This window comes from Filicampus tigris, chromosome 22 (assembly GCF_054856515.1).
Source record: "Filicampus tigris isolate MCC_2025a chromosome 22, RoL_Ftig_1.0, whole genome shotgun sequence".
Taxonomy (NCBI): Eukaryota; Metazoa; Chordata; class Actinopteri; order Syngnathiformes; family Syngnathidae; genus Filicampus; species Filicampus tigris.
The window spans coordinates 8,049,586-8,063,138 of record NC_141238.1 but is presented as its reverse complement, the minus strand read 5'-3'; the positions used below and the strand labels follow the sequence as shown (position 1 = coordinate 8,063,138).

General features: G+C 44.2%; 2 protein-coding genes across 2 annotated transcripts; both read left to right on the top strand.

Annotated features, from left to right (window-relative positions):
- The first annotated feature begins 27 nt into the window (after nucleotides 1–27).
- Nucleotides 28–1,763, top strand: ndufa12 (NADH:ubiquinone oxidoreductase subunit A12). Its single transcript, XM_086022513.1, has 4 exons — nucleotides 28–168; nucleotides 339–424; nucleotides 532–619; nucleotides 1,516–1,763. Exons 1-4 carry the CDS (start codon nucleotides 80–82, stop codon nucleotides 1,688–1,690), a joined length of 438 nt encoding a protein of 145 aa, XP_085878639.1. The 5' UTR covers nucleotides 28–79; the 3' UTR covers nucleotides 1,691–1,763.
- Nucleotides 1,764–8,805: 7,042 nt separating this feature from the next.
- Nucleotides 8,806–12,976, top strand: LOC147126788 (fibroblast growth factor 6-like). The gene is made up of 3 exons (XM_086023034.1): nucleotides 8,806–9,595; nucleotides 9,662–9,765; nucleotides 10,308–12,976. The coding sequence occupies exons 1-3, from the start codon at nucleotides 9,313–9,315 to the stop codon at nucleotides 10,482–10,484; spliced, it is 564 nt and encodes a 187-aa protein (XP_085879160.1). The 5' UTR covers nucleotides 8,806–9,312; the 3' UTR covers nucleotides 10,485–12,976.
- Nucleotides 12,977–13,553: the final 577 nt, after the last annotated feature.

Here is a 13,553-nt window from a genome sequence, read left to right as displayed (position 1 = left end):
TTGTTGCGTTTGCTTGTTGCTGTCCGGACATTTTACTACTGTGCGCAAGCGTTCCGTTCCCAAATTGTTCCGTCTCAAGATGGCGGAATACGTCAATATTGTTCGAAGGGCTTTGGGACAAATAGGAGGTCACGGCGGTGTCCGAGGCTTGCTTCTCCAACTCTTTAGGTGAGTTAGCGTAATTATTTGGAGTCTTTTATTTTTGAACGACTGGCAACTAAATACTGTCAATAAACGACGACTGTAGATGAGTGAACGTCGCTAGCTCGCCTAGCTTGCACTGGTTTCATTCCCAAATATGGTGGAATAAATGACCTTATAACGTTTATACGTGACAGGGTAAACGATGTGAAGACAGGAGCCCTCATTGGTGTGGACAAATATGGCAACAAATATTACGAAGATAAGAAGCACTACTTTTTTGGTAAGAACGACTTTGTGCTCAAATTGTTTCACTGTTATTTTATTATTTTATCCGTCGAGATTGACAACCCCTGCATTAAATCGCTCTTGCGTCCAAAATGCATCCAGGACGTCATCGCTGGGTGATCTACACCACAGAAATGAATGGAAAGAACACTATGTGGGAGGTGGATGGCAGCATGGTGCCCGCCGAATGGTACGTTGACTCATGTCACATTCATTTATTTTTTTTTATTGCAAGTATTTAGTAAAATCATTTATTTGAATAAAATACAGTCCAAAAATAAAAGGTAATTGGTGGTACACTACCATTAGTTAAAAACATCTTAAAAATATATTTTCTAAAATTGTTTTAATTTTAATTGACAAATTTTATTGTTTTCCACTTTTAAAATGTATGTGAAAATTAAAACGTGGAATATGTTGTGAGATCTGATTTTTTATTTTGGAACATATTTAACCCACCGTCCCCGTGTAAAAAAATGTTTTGTTTCCCCATAAAGTCAAAAACTGACCTGGGTAATTCTGCTGATTAAACAAAGGAATATTTAAAAATTGTAACAAATAGTATGATTGCTTTAGCCATTTTTTACCTACTGTCACAATAATATATCAATATAATACCAATGTGCTTACTGAATTTTTTTCTTGTTTCTGAAAAGCTCAAAAATGACTTTGGCAGTGATGCTATTGCTAACAATGTCACAAATCACCTTTCCCCATTTGAAATGAATGATTTTAAACAAGAGTAAAAGCAATCTACAGTATTGTACTTTCTAAAAACATACAATAACAATAAGTGATCAGAATATAAAGAATGAAACAGTTTGTGATTCATGATTTCATGGCTTCAATGCCCATTGACGTTATTCTCCTTCTGGTATGTGCATCTTTGCCACCAGAGGGCAGTATAATACATACAGACATACTTGTGGGTTTGATGATGAATCGCAGATTTTTGGAAGAAGTTGCAGTTATGTTAGTCATTTACATTATTGTACTTTATGTATAACAACATACAGCAATAACATACTGACATATAATATTGTGCATTATTATTTTATTTCTTTTGATTTATTCTTCCCCCCCTAGGCATCGCTGGCTCCACTGCATGACAGACGACCCGCCCACCACGCACCCGCCCGAGCCCAAGAAGTTCTTGGCCGAGGTGCACCAGTTCAACGTGAGCGGCACCTCGCAGCAGTACGTGCCCTACTCCACCACACGCAAGAAGATCCACGAGTGGGTGCCCCCCAAAGCCCAGTGACCCCCCCCCCCAGCCGCCTGCTTATGTCCTTTGTACACAGCTGCGCCTCAATTAAATCTGTTGAATATTTGCACTTAGCATGTTGTTCTTTATAGTGTTGGTGAATGAGGACAAGCAGATAAGCTTGTATTTTCACTGTCACGTGACAGAAATGGAGACTGCGAGATTAGATTCAATTTTTGACATGACGCAACAATATGCACATTACAACTCACCAGAATTAGCCTACAGTACACAGCAGAAACGGTATGAGGTTGTATGAAAGTAAAAACGCCAAATCACATCATATTGGCTTTAAGATCGCCTTATACACTTTTAACATTTTTTAAAACTTTACGTATTGTTAAAAAGCAATGTATATGGTTAAACATTTTTTGATTGCCTTACTACATAGTTGAAAAAAAATACTACTTTTTTTTTTTACAAATACTATAATATCAAGTTGATTTACATCAGATTTTAGATAAAAATCCCTTACTATACATATATTCAAATTCCTTACTGTAATAGTAGTTTTTAAATCTATAGATTTTGTTTACAAAACACCAATACATGTAAATCAATAAAAAAAAATACTGATTGTATTAAGGAAGTTTATACCTCGTTTCGTTTGCTAAACAACGCTAATGTAACTCATATATATTTTTTAATTGGCTAACTTGGTAAAAACATGAGCAGTATATATTCCCTATGACACAAAATACTTTTAGGGGCCAAAATTCTTGGGGCCCTAAGAAAGTCTTCCCATTTTTCTCACCTATAATCTAATTATTATTCTTAAATTTGATTTGACTCTTTGTCATAGTCATCTTCAATTTCAAATCAAGTTGACTTTGCGAACTCTCTCCTGAAGGATGAAATCATGAGGTTAGCGATAGTAAACACCCGTGGGGTAGGAGGCGTGCAAGTTGACTAACCATCTTTTGTTGACATTTGATTTTAACATAGCCAGCTTCCAGTGACGTAGCGAGTAAAAATAAGCAAACTATCATAAACATGCTTCTTTCTACCTTGTGTACATATACAGCATTTAGAGTTTAAAAATGTTTAAAATACTCACTCGAAACGCATGGCAGACATTCAGCGGAAGGCTTCCTTGCTGAACAGGTGTTCTGCAACGTTCAAGTCAAAGGCCCAATCCCAATACCCACACTTGCACCCTTGTGCTCTTCATTTGGGCGTTCCCGCCGAGGGTACGACTGTGTAGGGTGTCCCAATTCTGCGAAGTGCTCTGTTACCCCACCCCCTTTGCGCCCTTGTTCCGCACTTCGGCCGAGCCTGCATCCCTCGAGAACCCTACGTGCACTTCGACTAATTGTGCACTTCAGCGAAGACCGTAGGTACCCTACGAGTGTGGGTTTTGCGATTGGGCCTTAAAGTCACGCGAAAGTGCGTGTTTGATTGATTAGCTTGACAACGCAAAAACAGCACATCAGAATTGCAACAGCAGCCCTTACTGCATTGTTATAAGGCTCATATTTTCTCAAATTTTAGGATAAGTGATGGAAACACTTCGAAGTAAACTTCTACCAAGCCGGCCACAACTGAGTGACGAATGTGCTATGGCGAAATAGACTGCTTGATTTTCGATGCCAAAATATCCAGTCTAACTTTTTAATAACTTTTAAAAAGGTGGTTATTTATAAACGAGGGCAGATTCTGAATCAGCACCAAAAAACATTTGGAAAATGAACTTGCATTTCTGAGACCAGGAATACTGTGCAAACATCGCGAGTTTTGAATACTCCCAGGATGATGTGGGTTTTTTCCTTGTGGCGATGATTCCGGTCAATATTTCAACCGAGCGGCCCGCACCGGACGGCCAGGAGGTGGCAGCACCCCTCCGAAGCTCCAAGCCGCCCTGTCACAAAGAGGTACCCATCAACCTGACTCGTCTGCGGCCGCCCGGCTCGCCCACACTGGTGGTGGAAGTAATCCCTGCGCCTCGAGGCTTGTCATTTTCCCCGTTTGGTGCGAGTGGGTGGTTTGCCGTCTGTGGTTTGTCGCACTGCGCGCGGACCCGGAGCAGACGCTCCCGATTGGGATGGACGTGACGATCCGTGCTGTCTTTTTGGGCCCAGACGAGGACAGACACGCAACTAAATGCCCTGTGGTCGCGCATTCCAAAACTCCTCCAGAGCTTCCTACAGACCAAAATATCAGATCCTGCTATGCCAGCGCCTGCCGTCACAACATCACACAGAAATATGTTTACAATGTCACATGTTCACAATTGTATCTTGACTTAATAACAGTACAGTTTAATCCATTTGGGGGTTTTTTTTTGCTAAAAAATATAACAGGAAATTATAGTATGATCCCATACAAAAGCACGTCGACAACAAGTCGAACCTTGAGGAGTTGGATTTTACAAAAGAAAGGACCTGATGAGGTTATATGTTAAAAAAAATATATTTTTTTTAAAGATACAAAACTTTTCTTATTATTGACAGAGTTCGTATTATATCCGACCAATAACGAAACCGTTAAAATCCCAACCTGGGGGTACGTGGAAATTTGTTTTATTTATTTCCCAGATCAATAACATGTGGCACAGCCGTGTTTCAACTCAAGTGTTTCATTAAAGGTCAGATTAATTGTTAAAAGGGGATTTAGTCAATGAAACTCAATTTTTGTGGTAAATGTAAGATTTATAACAGCCATTTTATTTGTAAGCATAGGCAACAACGGAGTCAAAAAGACAGCGCGTGAGAATTAGAGGTTTCAATTAAGCTTAGGAAACGAAATTAAACGTTTTTTTACTTTAATAATCAGCCGGAACCAACAAGAGCAAAAAGTTTGGGAGCCACATTATAGAGCCTTGAATTTGATTTCCTGAAGCGGGAAATGTAAAAAGACAATCAGTATCTTGAGTTGACATGTTTTGTTGACACCTGTTGCATGAGGCAAAGCTGGCCGAGCAGCCGAGTTGGCAGCGGCGAAAATCATCAGCGGCCTCCATTTGAGTTTGTTGTTGGAAGTGGTCAGGATGCTGTTTCCCCCCTCGAATGAACGCCATCATTATGTTGTGTGCATGCGGCGGCGGTCCAGAGTGGTAGTTTGCGTAAAGGGGGGGGGGGGGGCGTTTCCTCCAGGGCCTCTGCCCTTGTATGGTCTTCCGCTGTTGTTATTTACGTTCCGCGCAATGAATGCGCTATACGTCGGCATCGCCTGTGCAAAGTACTTTTGGGTTCATTTTCATTTATTTACATGCTGCGCCGATTCGCATATCCGGTGTGCCGGTGATGCTTAACCGTGACCTTCAATTGTCACATGTGCCGGTAGAGTCGAGGCGACCGCGGCGCAGACGTCCTCTCTGGTGCTGCCACTGAGAGTGGGCAGACACATGTGTCAATGAATGGCTTCCGGAGTTTGTTTTCCGAGGTCTCGTCTTCTTGAGTACATGCTTTCCCCGCAAGGCTAATTGCTAGGGACGTAATAGGACATGTGGGCTTGCGACTGCACAAATTTAGGACGCTAAGTGCTTCCATGGAAAACAGCGCACGTTGATTAGTGTGCCTTTTTGTGTGAGGCGTTCAGGTGCATCACTTGACTATAGAGTCGAGTTGTTGTTGTTTTTTTTTAAAGGTCGATTTTCTGTGAAAACCTGAACATGTCACGGCCACTTTTCAGGAAACTTCCTGATCCTAACTGTGACTTGATGGACATTAAAGCCCTGCTATTTTAGCCTCCGTTGATTATTATTATCCCCGGATGTTAGCTATGTCTCAGTCGGATGAGCTCTTCTTTACGTTCGGTTAAAAATTAGTTTCGAGCCAGTGTGGCATGCTTGCTAAATGCCTCCGCGTCGTTTCCCAGTGAAGAACTATCGATCTGCCTCAAGTACATTCCCAGTGCTGCAATGCAGTCACAAACCTTCAGGTGGGTGCTGCGGTGTCCTGACGCCTCTTGGACACCAGAGGGGGCAGTCGAGTATTCGAGAACAAACCCGGAAAGAGTCATAAGTCATTTTTTTAATTCTGCCTTTCGTTCTGATTGAAATATGGATTGAACCTTAAAAACTTTGACACATTCTATTCAACCGTTATGCACATTTCCTTGATGTGTTGTGCCTTTTCCGGGAAGAGCTTTCAGGCTTCACATTGGCTGAAATTGTCTTATGACTTTTTCACAGATTCCTGGCTCTCGATCCTAAATATCGTTTGTTAGTTGCTCTCCAAAATAGGCCTCGTGCCAAAACTTTTGATTAACTCCCGGGTGTGGATTTCATCCGGCAGAGGCCGTGACGGAAATAAACGGTCTGATCTTTGTTGTGCTGGCTGAGTGACAGCTCATCCATTTTCTCTTCTCTTCTCTCTCTCCCCTCCATGATTCTCCATTCCCATACTCGGCCTTGATCCGCCGCAGCGTTCTTTTCATCCTGTGGGGTGAGAACGCGAAGAGCGGCGGGGCAAATGCGCCAGCCGGATTCCTCGCATTCTCGCAAGCCGGCTCGGCCCCGGTGTTGGGTTCCCGGGAGGGGGCAAAGGGGCCGGAATCGGTTGACGACTCAGCAGCTGACACCTCTGTGATCTCTGCCTCTTCCCACCGCCGTAAAGCAAATCATCGACTTTTGCCACTGAGCACCAGGTGTTCCACTTTTCTACCAAGTGTTTCGGTCCGGTTTGGCTCACGGTGCTTCAGTTTGGATAAAACAATTTGTGAGCTTCCTTTTGAGAGAAAAAAATTGCTTTGCCACCATATTGTGACATCTTGGTGCCCAGGAACTTTGTTGAAGTGAGTTGTGGCATTTCATTTAAACCAAAAGAGTGTTTTGGCACCATCTTGTGGCATCTGTAAGGAATTGTTAACGTTAGCGTCAATTACTGTACTTGTGAGTATTTTCTATTCCCGTCTAGCTTGGTCTAAAATTCCCACGAGTATATGGAAAACTGAAAAAATTTAAATACTTAACTATTAATCTTAATTTCATGGAACCTCCTTCAACAATCGGGCCGACTCTCAGCACGTCGCGCTGGAAAAATACACTGCAACAACAGACAGCGACTGACCATTAAAGTAACTTCTGCGCATGCGTGAGATATAATAATATAATACCCCTCCAGACCATCGGCGGCGGTAGTCACTATTCCTCGTGGTTAAAAAAAGCAAACCGGAAAACTATTAGCCACGGGCGGATTATAACAATTGTAAACAATGTATTCAGCTATATTTTTCACTCACAATGAACTCCCACGCGAAGCAAACACTCTTAACACATTATCGTAAAATACTTACATTGTTAACCCTCGCTCTTGTAAGAAGATTAAAGCAGCAAAGGCGTGTTTCACTGTTTATTCGCATGTCACTTCCGGCTTTTGCCGTGCGCTGATTCGCTAGCTAACAACCAATCAGAGAGGCCAAATGTCACGACTCCCGACGCCGATTCAACATGTTTTTTTTTTATTATTTTTTTTTTATCACATCTTATCACCTCCTTAAACCGTGTCAGGATGATCTTGTGATTACGTCAGTCGCCGTAGCCGTGTTGCATTCAATGACACCAAACCGCTGCGTCACAAGCACCAAAAGTCACCTCCACCTCGCTGAGTCAGCTGCTGCTTCCCGATTTGGCAACGGATACCTCTGCAAGGTCTACTGAATGTTTGCATCCTTCGGGAGGTCTCGTTACCGGGAAACACCCGCATCGCTCCTATAGTCACAACCACGATGGATGCGGAGGCTTAAAAAAGATCCCCTTGCGTCCAAAATTTATTTATTTATAAGTGGCAGCTCCGTTTTTTCCCTCTACTGAATTAAACATCATCTGACTCAGCAGGAATCACAACCCACCCTCGCGCTCAACATTTAGTCGTCTTGAAATCCCGTTCGGTTTATTTATTTGTTATTGATCACCGCATTGCTGCAACGTACAAAGTTAGAGTAAAAAAACGTCATGTCATCCAAGTTGATGCATATAAATCTCAAACGAAACAACCGTACCGTTCAAAGGAATTTTCCCTGTTTAGAAAATATTATTTTTGCCTGCATCTTGAATTCTTATTCTTATTCTATCTGCATATGTCAAGCATTAATGTCATTCCGGCGAAGTTGCAGCTGCCGAGCCAATATGTTCTCTTAAAGCCCGACTTAATCATGCGCTCATTGCATTGGATCCACTTACTTACACTATTATAATGCTCATTGAACGGCCCATTGATTGGTTGCACGTGTGCACTAAATGGATGCGACAATTGCAAGCAAGACAGCTGGCCCCATCTGTCCGTCAAAAGGAGTCGGGATGCTCTGACTCCGTCAACTCAAGATGGCCGTCTCTATTTTGCGGGTGCGTGTTTGACATGCGAAGGACGCCCCCCACCCCAGGTGCTAATTAAAAGTGTCCACTCGGCATCGATTCGGGTTTCATTTGTCGATAGTGTGGCTTCTCTTTTGCAAATTCAGGCGTTCGGTGGCCTTGTGCAAAGCTGACAATGCGCAATGTGATGGAAAAGAAGCAAAACACACACACACAAAAAAAAAAAAAATCTGTCATTTAAAAATTAAATGAGCCATTGGAGTGGCTAGGTGAGATTTTCGGTTGATTGTTGAGGAGCACTGAGGTATTTCTGGCTTGCTTGCTATGGCGACCTGCTTTGAATATCCCCCAGCGATGCAAATGTTTGCATCGTGAAGTGTGGCCACAAACTTCCGGTCTAAATCAGGCAGTCATGCAGGCACACATGACCCCCGTCCCCAATTTAGGCTGCGGACACCGTATCCGTCCTGCCATTCCGTTATACGATTGCTGAACCCCAATGAATGTCAAACACACGACCCCCCCCCTGCGGGCCGCCAGCACCCTCAAGATGGTCTCCAGTGTCACATAAACGCCGCCACAGGAAAATGGAAAGACGACTGTGGCGCTCTCCAAAGTAAACGCATTCAATGTCAGGCTATGGCTTTTTCACCCGTCCCGCTTTTGAAGAACACATTCACAAGTACTGAAAATGACAAAGCAACAATTTGAGGCTCATGTGACTCAATGCTGCCCCTTGAGGCACAATGTCGCAAGCTTCTTCCACTGCATTAAGTTATTCTTGCAGCTATAGCTGGATTTTATTTTGAAAGTCGTACCAGGAAACTGTCTCTCTCATATTGTGTGCTTGCTTGGCTCGTGTGTAAGGTGCAGCACCCCCATTGTGCTCATCACAAGTGCCTCTCCAAGACTTTTGGACCCCCGCCCCCTCTCTCTCTCTCCCTCTCCCTCTCTCTCTCTCCCTTCTTGTCCTCCTGCCATCTCCCACTCGTGACTCATGTGTTAGTGGGACAGTGGGGGTCTGCAGCGGTGAGGTCACGCCGCTGAGGTATGACAGCGTTCGGGCCAAGGTGAGTCGGTTAATCTTGCCTGCTCTGCGGAGTCCCTCCACTGGCCGGCGTTGCCCGCGAACGAGGCGGCGAAAGATGCTCATCGCCGGCGGCGCCGCTCCATGCTCGGACGCGCCCCCTCTCGCCGCTGCCGCCGCCGCCGCCGCCGCCGCTCGGATCCCGAGGCCATGGCGCCTTGAGCCGCCTCACCAACAGCCTCCGCCGCCGCCGCCGCGATGTCACAAGACGACAGGAAGTAGGACTTGGTGCGTTTCGAGGGCAGGTGTCCGCGTGCCCCCTGCGGTCGCCTCTGCAGTATGACGCTGCCGGCCGCGCTGGTACTCTGGACTTGCGTGTGGGGGGCGGTGGCCCCGAGCGGGAGCGGGGCCAACGGCACTGAGGTGGAGAGGCGCTGGGAGACGTTGTTCTCGCGCTCCTACCTGGGCCTCGCAGGCGGGCGGGCGCAACCCGGCTGGCAGAGCGACTACCTGCGAGGCGTGAAGCGGGTGCGCCGCCTCTACTGCAACGTGGGCATCGGCTTCCACCTGCAGGTGCTCCCGGACGGCAGGATCGCCGGCGCGCACCTCGAGGACCCGCACAGTGAGCTCATTGGCGTTTGTGCACCATGCGCTCAACATGATAATGATGCTAACACTTCTTTTTCAGGTCTCATCGAGATCTCCAGCGTGGAGCGAGGAGTGGTTAGCCTGTTCGGTGTCAAGAGCGAGATGTTCGTGGCCATGAGTCGCAGGGGGAGACTTTATGCCACGGTAAGTGTGTGTGCGTGTGTGTGTAAGCTGACACTGAAAAAGAAGAAGAAGAAAAAAAAAGGATCATTATCGATAATCAAAAGAAAAAAATGAAAATAAATTGGAGTCTTTAAACTTTAGCACGTGTCAAATGTGACAGGATGGGCATTTAGGTGTCCGTGTAGATGCCCGATGGCAACTTGTCTTACTTTTTAAGAGCGATTTTGCAAGCAGCCATGACTCCCTTCCCCCTTTCACAACCAGATGAGCCCAGAACGGCGACTTTACGAGTGTCGTCGTGTTATTAATATTCTGGCGCGCCGAGGCGTCGCATGCCCGAATGTTCCTATTTGTTTATATTTCGGGGGAATTAATGCTCATCGCATTATTACAAAGATGACCTCATTCCCTGACTTCGAGACGACAAATAAGAACATTCCAAGAATTTGACTTTTACGTTGAGCTCAAAAGTATTTGGACAGTTGAATGAATTGTAAATCATGTTCTATTGTTTTTAGATCAGGGTTGTGACGACAACACTGACACTGTGTGTTTCATTTTAGGGGCTCTTCGGCGACGAGTGCAAGTTCAGGGAGACGCTGCTGGCCAACAACTACAACGCCTACGAGTCTTTTGTTTACAAGGGCTTCTACGTGGCCCTCAGCCGGCACGGGCGGCCGCGGCGAGGCGACAAGGCCAGCACCGCCGCCACCGGCACGCACTTCCTGCCTCGGTTGTGACTGACGCCGTCGACGCCGGCATTTGCACATGCAGATTTTTTTTTTTTTTTTTTTCCCTTCCAGGTAACGCCACGTCGACGCCAACGAACTGCGCAAATTCTGTTATTATATACATATATGTATATTTGGAGAGCTATCTTTGTATATGTATGCCATACTGTGCTGCTTTTGGGGCCTCTGCCACTTGGTGCTTGCTCAGCTACACTCGATGGACACGCCTCTTAATCAATCTATTGATAAATCTGTCCAACTCTGAGAACAGTGCGCAAAAAACACAAAAGCATGCTTGGACGAAATTGCTGCGGACGGAACATGCGCAAAAATTCCCCACAAAAACACTCCCTAAAAGTCACTTCCGTCCGTGCCTTGAGATACAAGCGACTTGACTCACACGTTTTTCCTCATACGAGCTCCCACTCCCACTTAAAGTTCTTTGTCAAATCAAACATAAAACAAAGAGAATTACTTTTTACAAACTTTGCGTTGTTAACACAAGGTGTCGGTCCGCATCGCTTAACGCTGTTAGCAAAAAAAAGCAAAACGCCATAAAGGTTAAGTAACGGATATTTTACCACAAACTGTGGAGCAACACATGTAGACCGATAATATAACAACATGCACAGCATATATTCTTCATCCTCTGCAAAGAACAACATTGCTGCAACTTAATGACTTAACCGCCCTCGTTTATCTATCTGTATAATACTGCCCCCATGTGGCCAATTAAGGCACACACACCAGGAGTAGCACATTGTCCATGAACTGTGTCCAAAAAAAAAGTTTTTTTTTTTACATTCTACTTATTTTTTTTCAACACTGTATGTTTTTATAAAGTACAATATCATAGCATGCTTTAAGAGTGTTTTATGTTACAAGCGTGGAAAAGGCACCGAACTTGAACTTGTATCTCAAGGCACCGCAGCCCAGATAGTGTATGCCGCTAAAACGGGGGATGAGCGTATGTGCTTCCATGTACCTCAAAGCACCAAGTTCTAGCTGAAGGACGCATGGAACGAGCTTGCGTGCGTGACTGACTTTAAATGCACTACTTTTGCTGTACGAATTCAAAAGGTGCCTTGGCGCCCCCACTCCAGGCCCCCTTGAACTTGCATGTAAGAGACACCCGGGTGAGGCAAAAAATAGGAATGACGATCCGCGGCGGGCCCCAAGGAAGGCGGGGGGGGTGGGGCTGTTGTTTCAAGAGGGAGACTCGGGTTCTTTGCGCTGTAATTAGATGGATTACGTCATTTGCAATCAGAGGGAGGGAGGGGAAGTGGCAGTAAAACAGGCCAAAATCCAGCCTAAATAATGATAATACTAAGAATAAAGTCAGACAACTCGCCCCATGTAGTTAGACAACCAAATTGGGCTAATTTTCCATGCTATGTCATGATGCGGTTAGCTCCATGCTAATTTTGTTAGCATCCGCTTGAAAAAAAATTAAATTGTGTATACAATTGATTATGAGTCACATATAGGACACCCTTTTGGGTGTTGGAACTGTATACAATACGCTGCTAAAATGTTAGCGCACATGTTAGCCGCTGCATGTGATTAACACAAAAAAAAACACACACACACACAGAAAATGTAAATAGTGCAAAGTTATCAAAATGAATTCAGGAGGTTTTCTATGAGGAGACACAACTTTCAAGATGTGGCCTCAATGTTTGTGTTGGTGAGTGAGGTGGTGAGAGTGTGCGTGCCCTTGGCCTTTTCCCCAGTGAGTGTGTGCGCGTGCGCGTGCGCGTGTGTGTGTGCGCACAATGCAGTAGCAGCCAGCAGCTCTTTCTCCGCTTTCAATGCAGTTCGAGCGGGCCGCATGCAGGATGCAGTAAAGGACAATGCGGAAAAATGATCATGTAGCACTTTTTTTTTTCCTGCTCAACTAGTCGGGTCTGGATTAATTGTACTGGCAATATCCGCGACAAATGTCACCCATTTAGGCGACAATCTTGAGTCTGAATTAACCCGACTAGCAATGCTGACAACAAACTTGTCCTTAGCCTCTGATTTGATTTTAACAGCAGCCCGTTTAGGCGGCAAACTGCTTTGTCATTTTATTACCCATTAATGTTTGCCTCCAAATGACTTATGTCTCATATTCCACATGCTTAACACATACGGTGAAATGCATTCACCATACCCGTCTAAGAGCAGTTTTCTTGCAGCATCCACCTGTTTTCACTTCTCCCCTTGACCTTCTACTTTCTCCATTGGCAAATTATTTGTGACTTATTGACTGCGTAATAAAAAAAACTTCTGGATCCAAAACAGTGGAGCTTTAAATTTGTCCTCGTCAGCCGAATTTTCACTGTACTGTTTGCATGAGCGACTTCACCTCCTGCCTTAGTTTGACTGTTGCAAAAAAAAAAAAAAAATCAAAAACAATGACTCACTGTCGTGAAAGCAAAGCGACTTGGAGTCTTTTTATTTTTGTACGAATGTGCTGTGCACAGCAGAGATAACAATAAAAACTTTGGAACAACTCACTGCTGCCCCCAGTGTCCACTCACGCGAGTCACACTCACGCCTCATAAGACGAAGGATTCAAAACACAAAAAGCAAAAATAAAGTTAGTTTTAACAGAACTTTTTTTTTTCACTGATCCTGCTACAAAAAGTACATTGTCACTTAAAATGTAATGCCAATTTGCATCTATAAAAACAAATTAACTTATACATCTTTAAAAACAAATTAACTTATACAATGAATACACACAACCACTGTGGTAGCCATTCCCGCCAGTTAAAAAAAACATTAAAAAGATGCTGTTTTTTTGGGTTTTTTTTTACCAGCGGTTAAGTTAAAAACATATTTTTTTTACTGGCGGGAATGGGCTTCTTCCATGGTTAAAAAAAAAAAAAACATTTTTATTTTTTATGTAGAATGTTTTTGTTTGTTTTTTACTGGCGGGAAGTTACTGTTTTATGGCAACAAATACGTTTTCTTTACGTTGTAGTTGAGATTAGGAATGGCGCCATCTGCTGGCTCACCTTGGTGAGCAAGTGTTGGCCAGGTGCGTCGAATCTGTTAGGTTTTTTTTTTAAACAACAAATTAAATCATAC

Bases quoted from the DNA above. Each gene is read 5' to 3' on its own strand.
- LOC147126788 (XM_086023034.1), top strand. From the start codon at position 9,313: ATGACGCTGCCGGCCGCGCTGGTACTCTGGACTTGCGTGTGGGGGGCG. The intron at 9,596-9,661 runs GTGAGCTCATTG...CTTCTTTTTCAG, and splicing joins GCACCTCGAGGACCCGCACA to GTCTCATCGAGATCTCCAGC. The intron at 9,766-10,307 runs GTAAGTGTGTGT...GTTTCATTTTAG, and splicing joins GGGGGAGACTTTATGCCACG to GGGCTCTTCGGCGACGAGTG.
- ndufa12 (XM_086022513.1), top strand. From the start codon at position 80: ATGGCGGAATACGTCAATATTGTTCGAAGGGCTTTGGGACAAATAGGA. The intron at 425-531 runs GTAAGAACGACT...AAATGCATCCAG, and splicing joins TAAGAAGCACTACTTTTTTG to GACGTCATCGCTGGGTGATC. The intron at 620-1,515 runs GTACGTTGACTC...TTCCCCCCCTAG, and splicing joins AGCATGGTGCCCGCCGAATG to GCATCGCTGGCTCCACTGCA.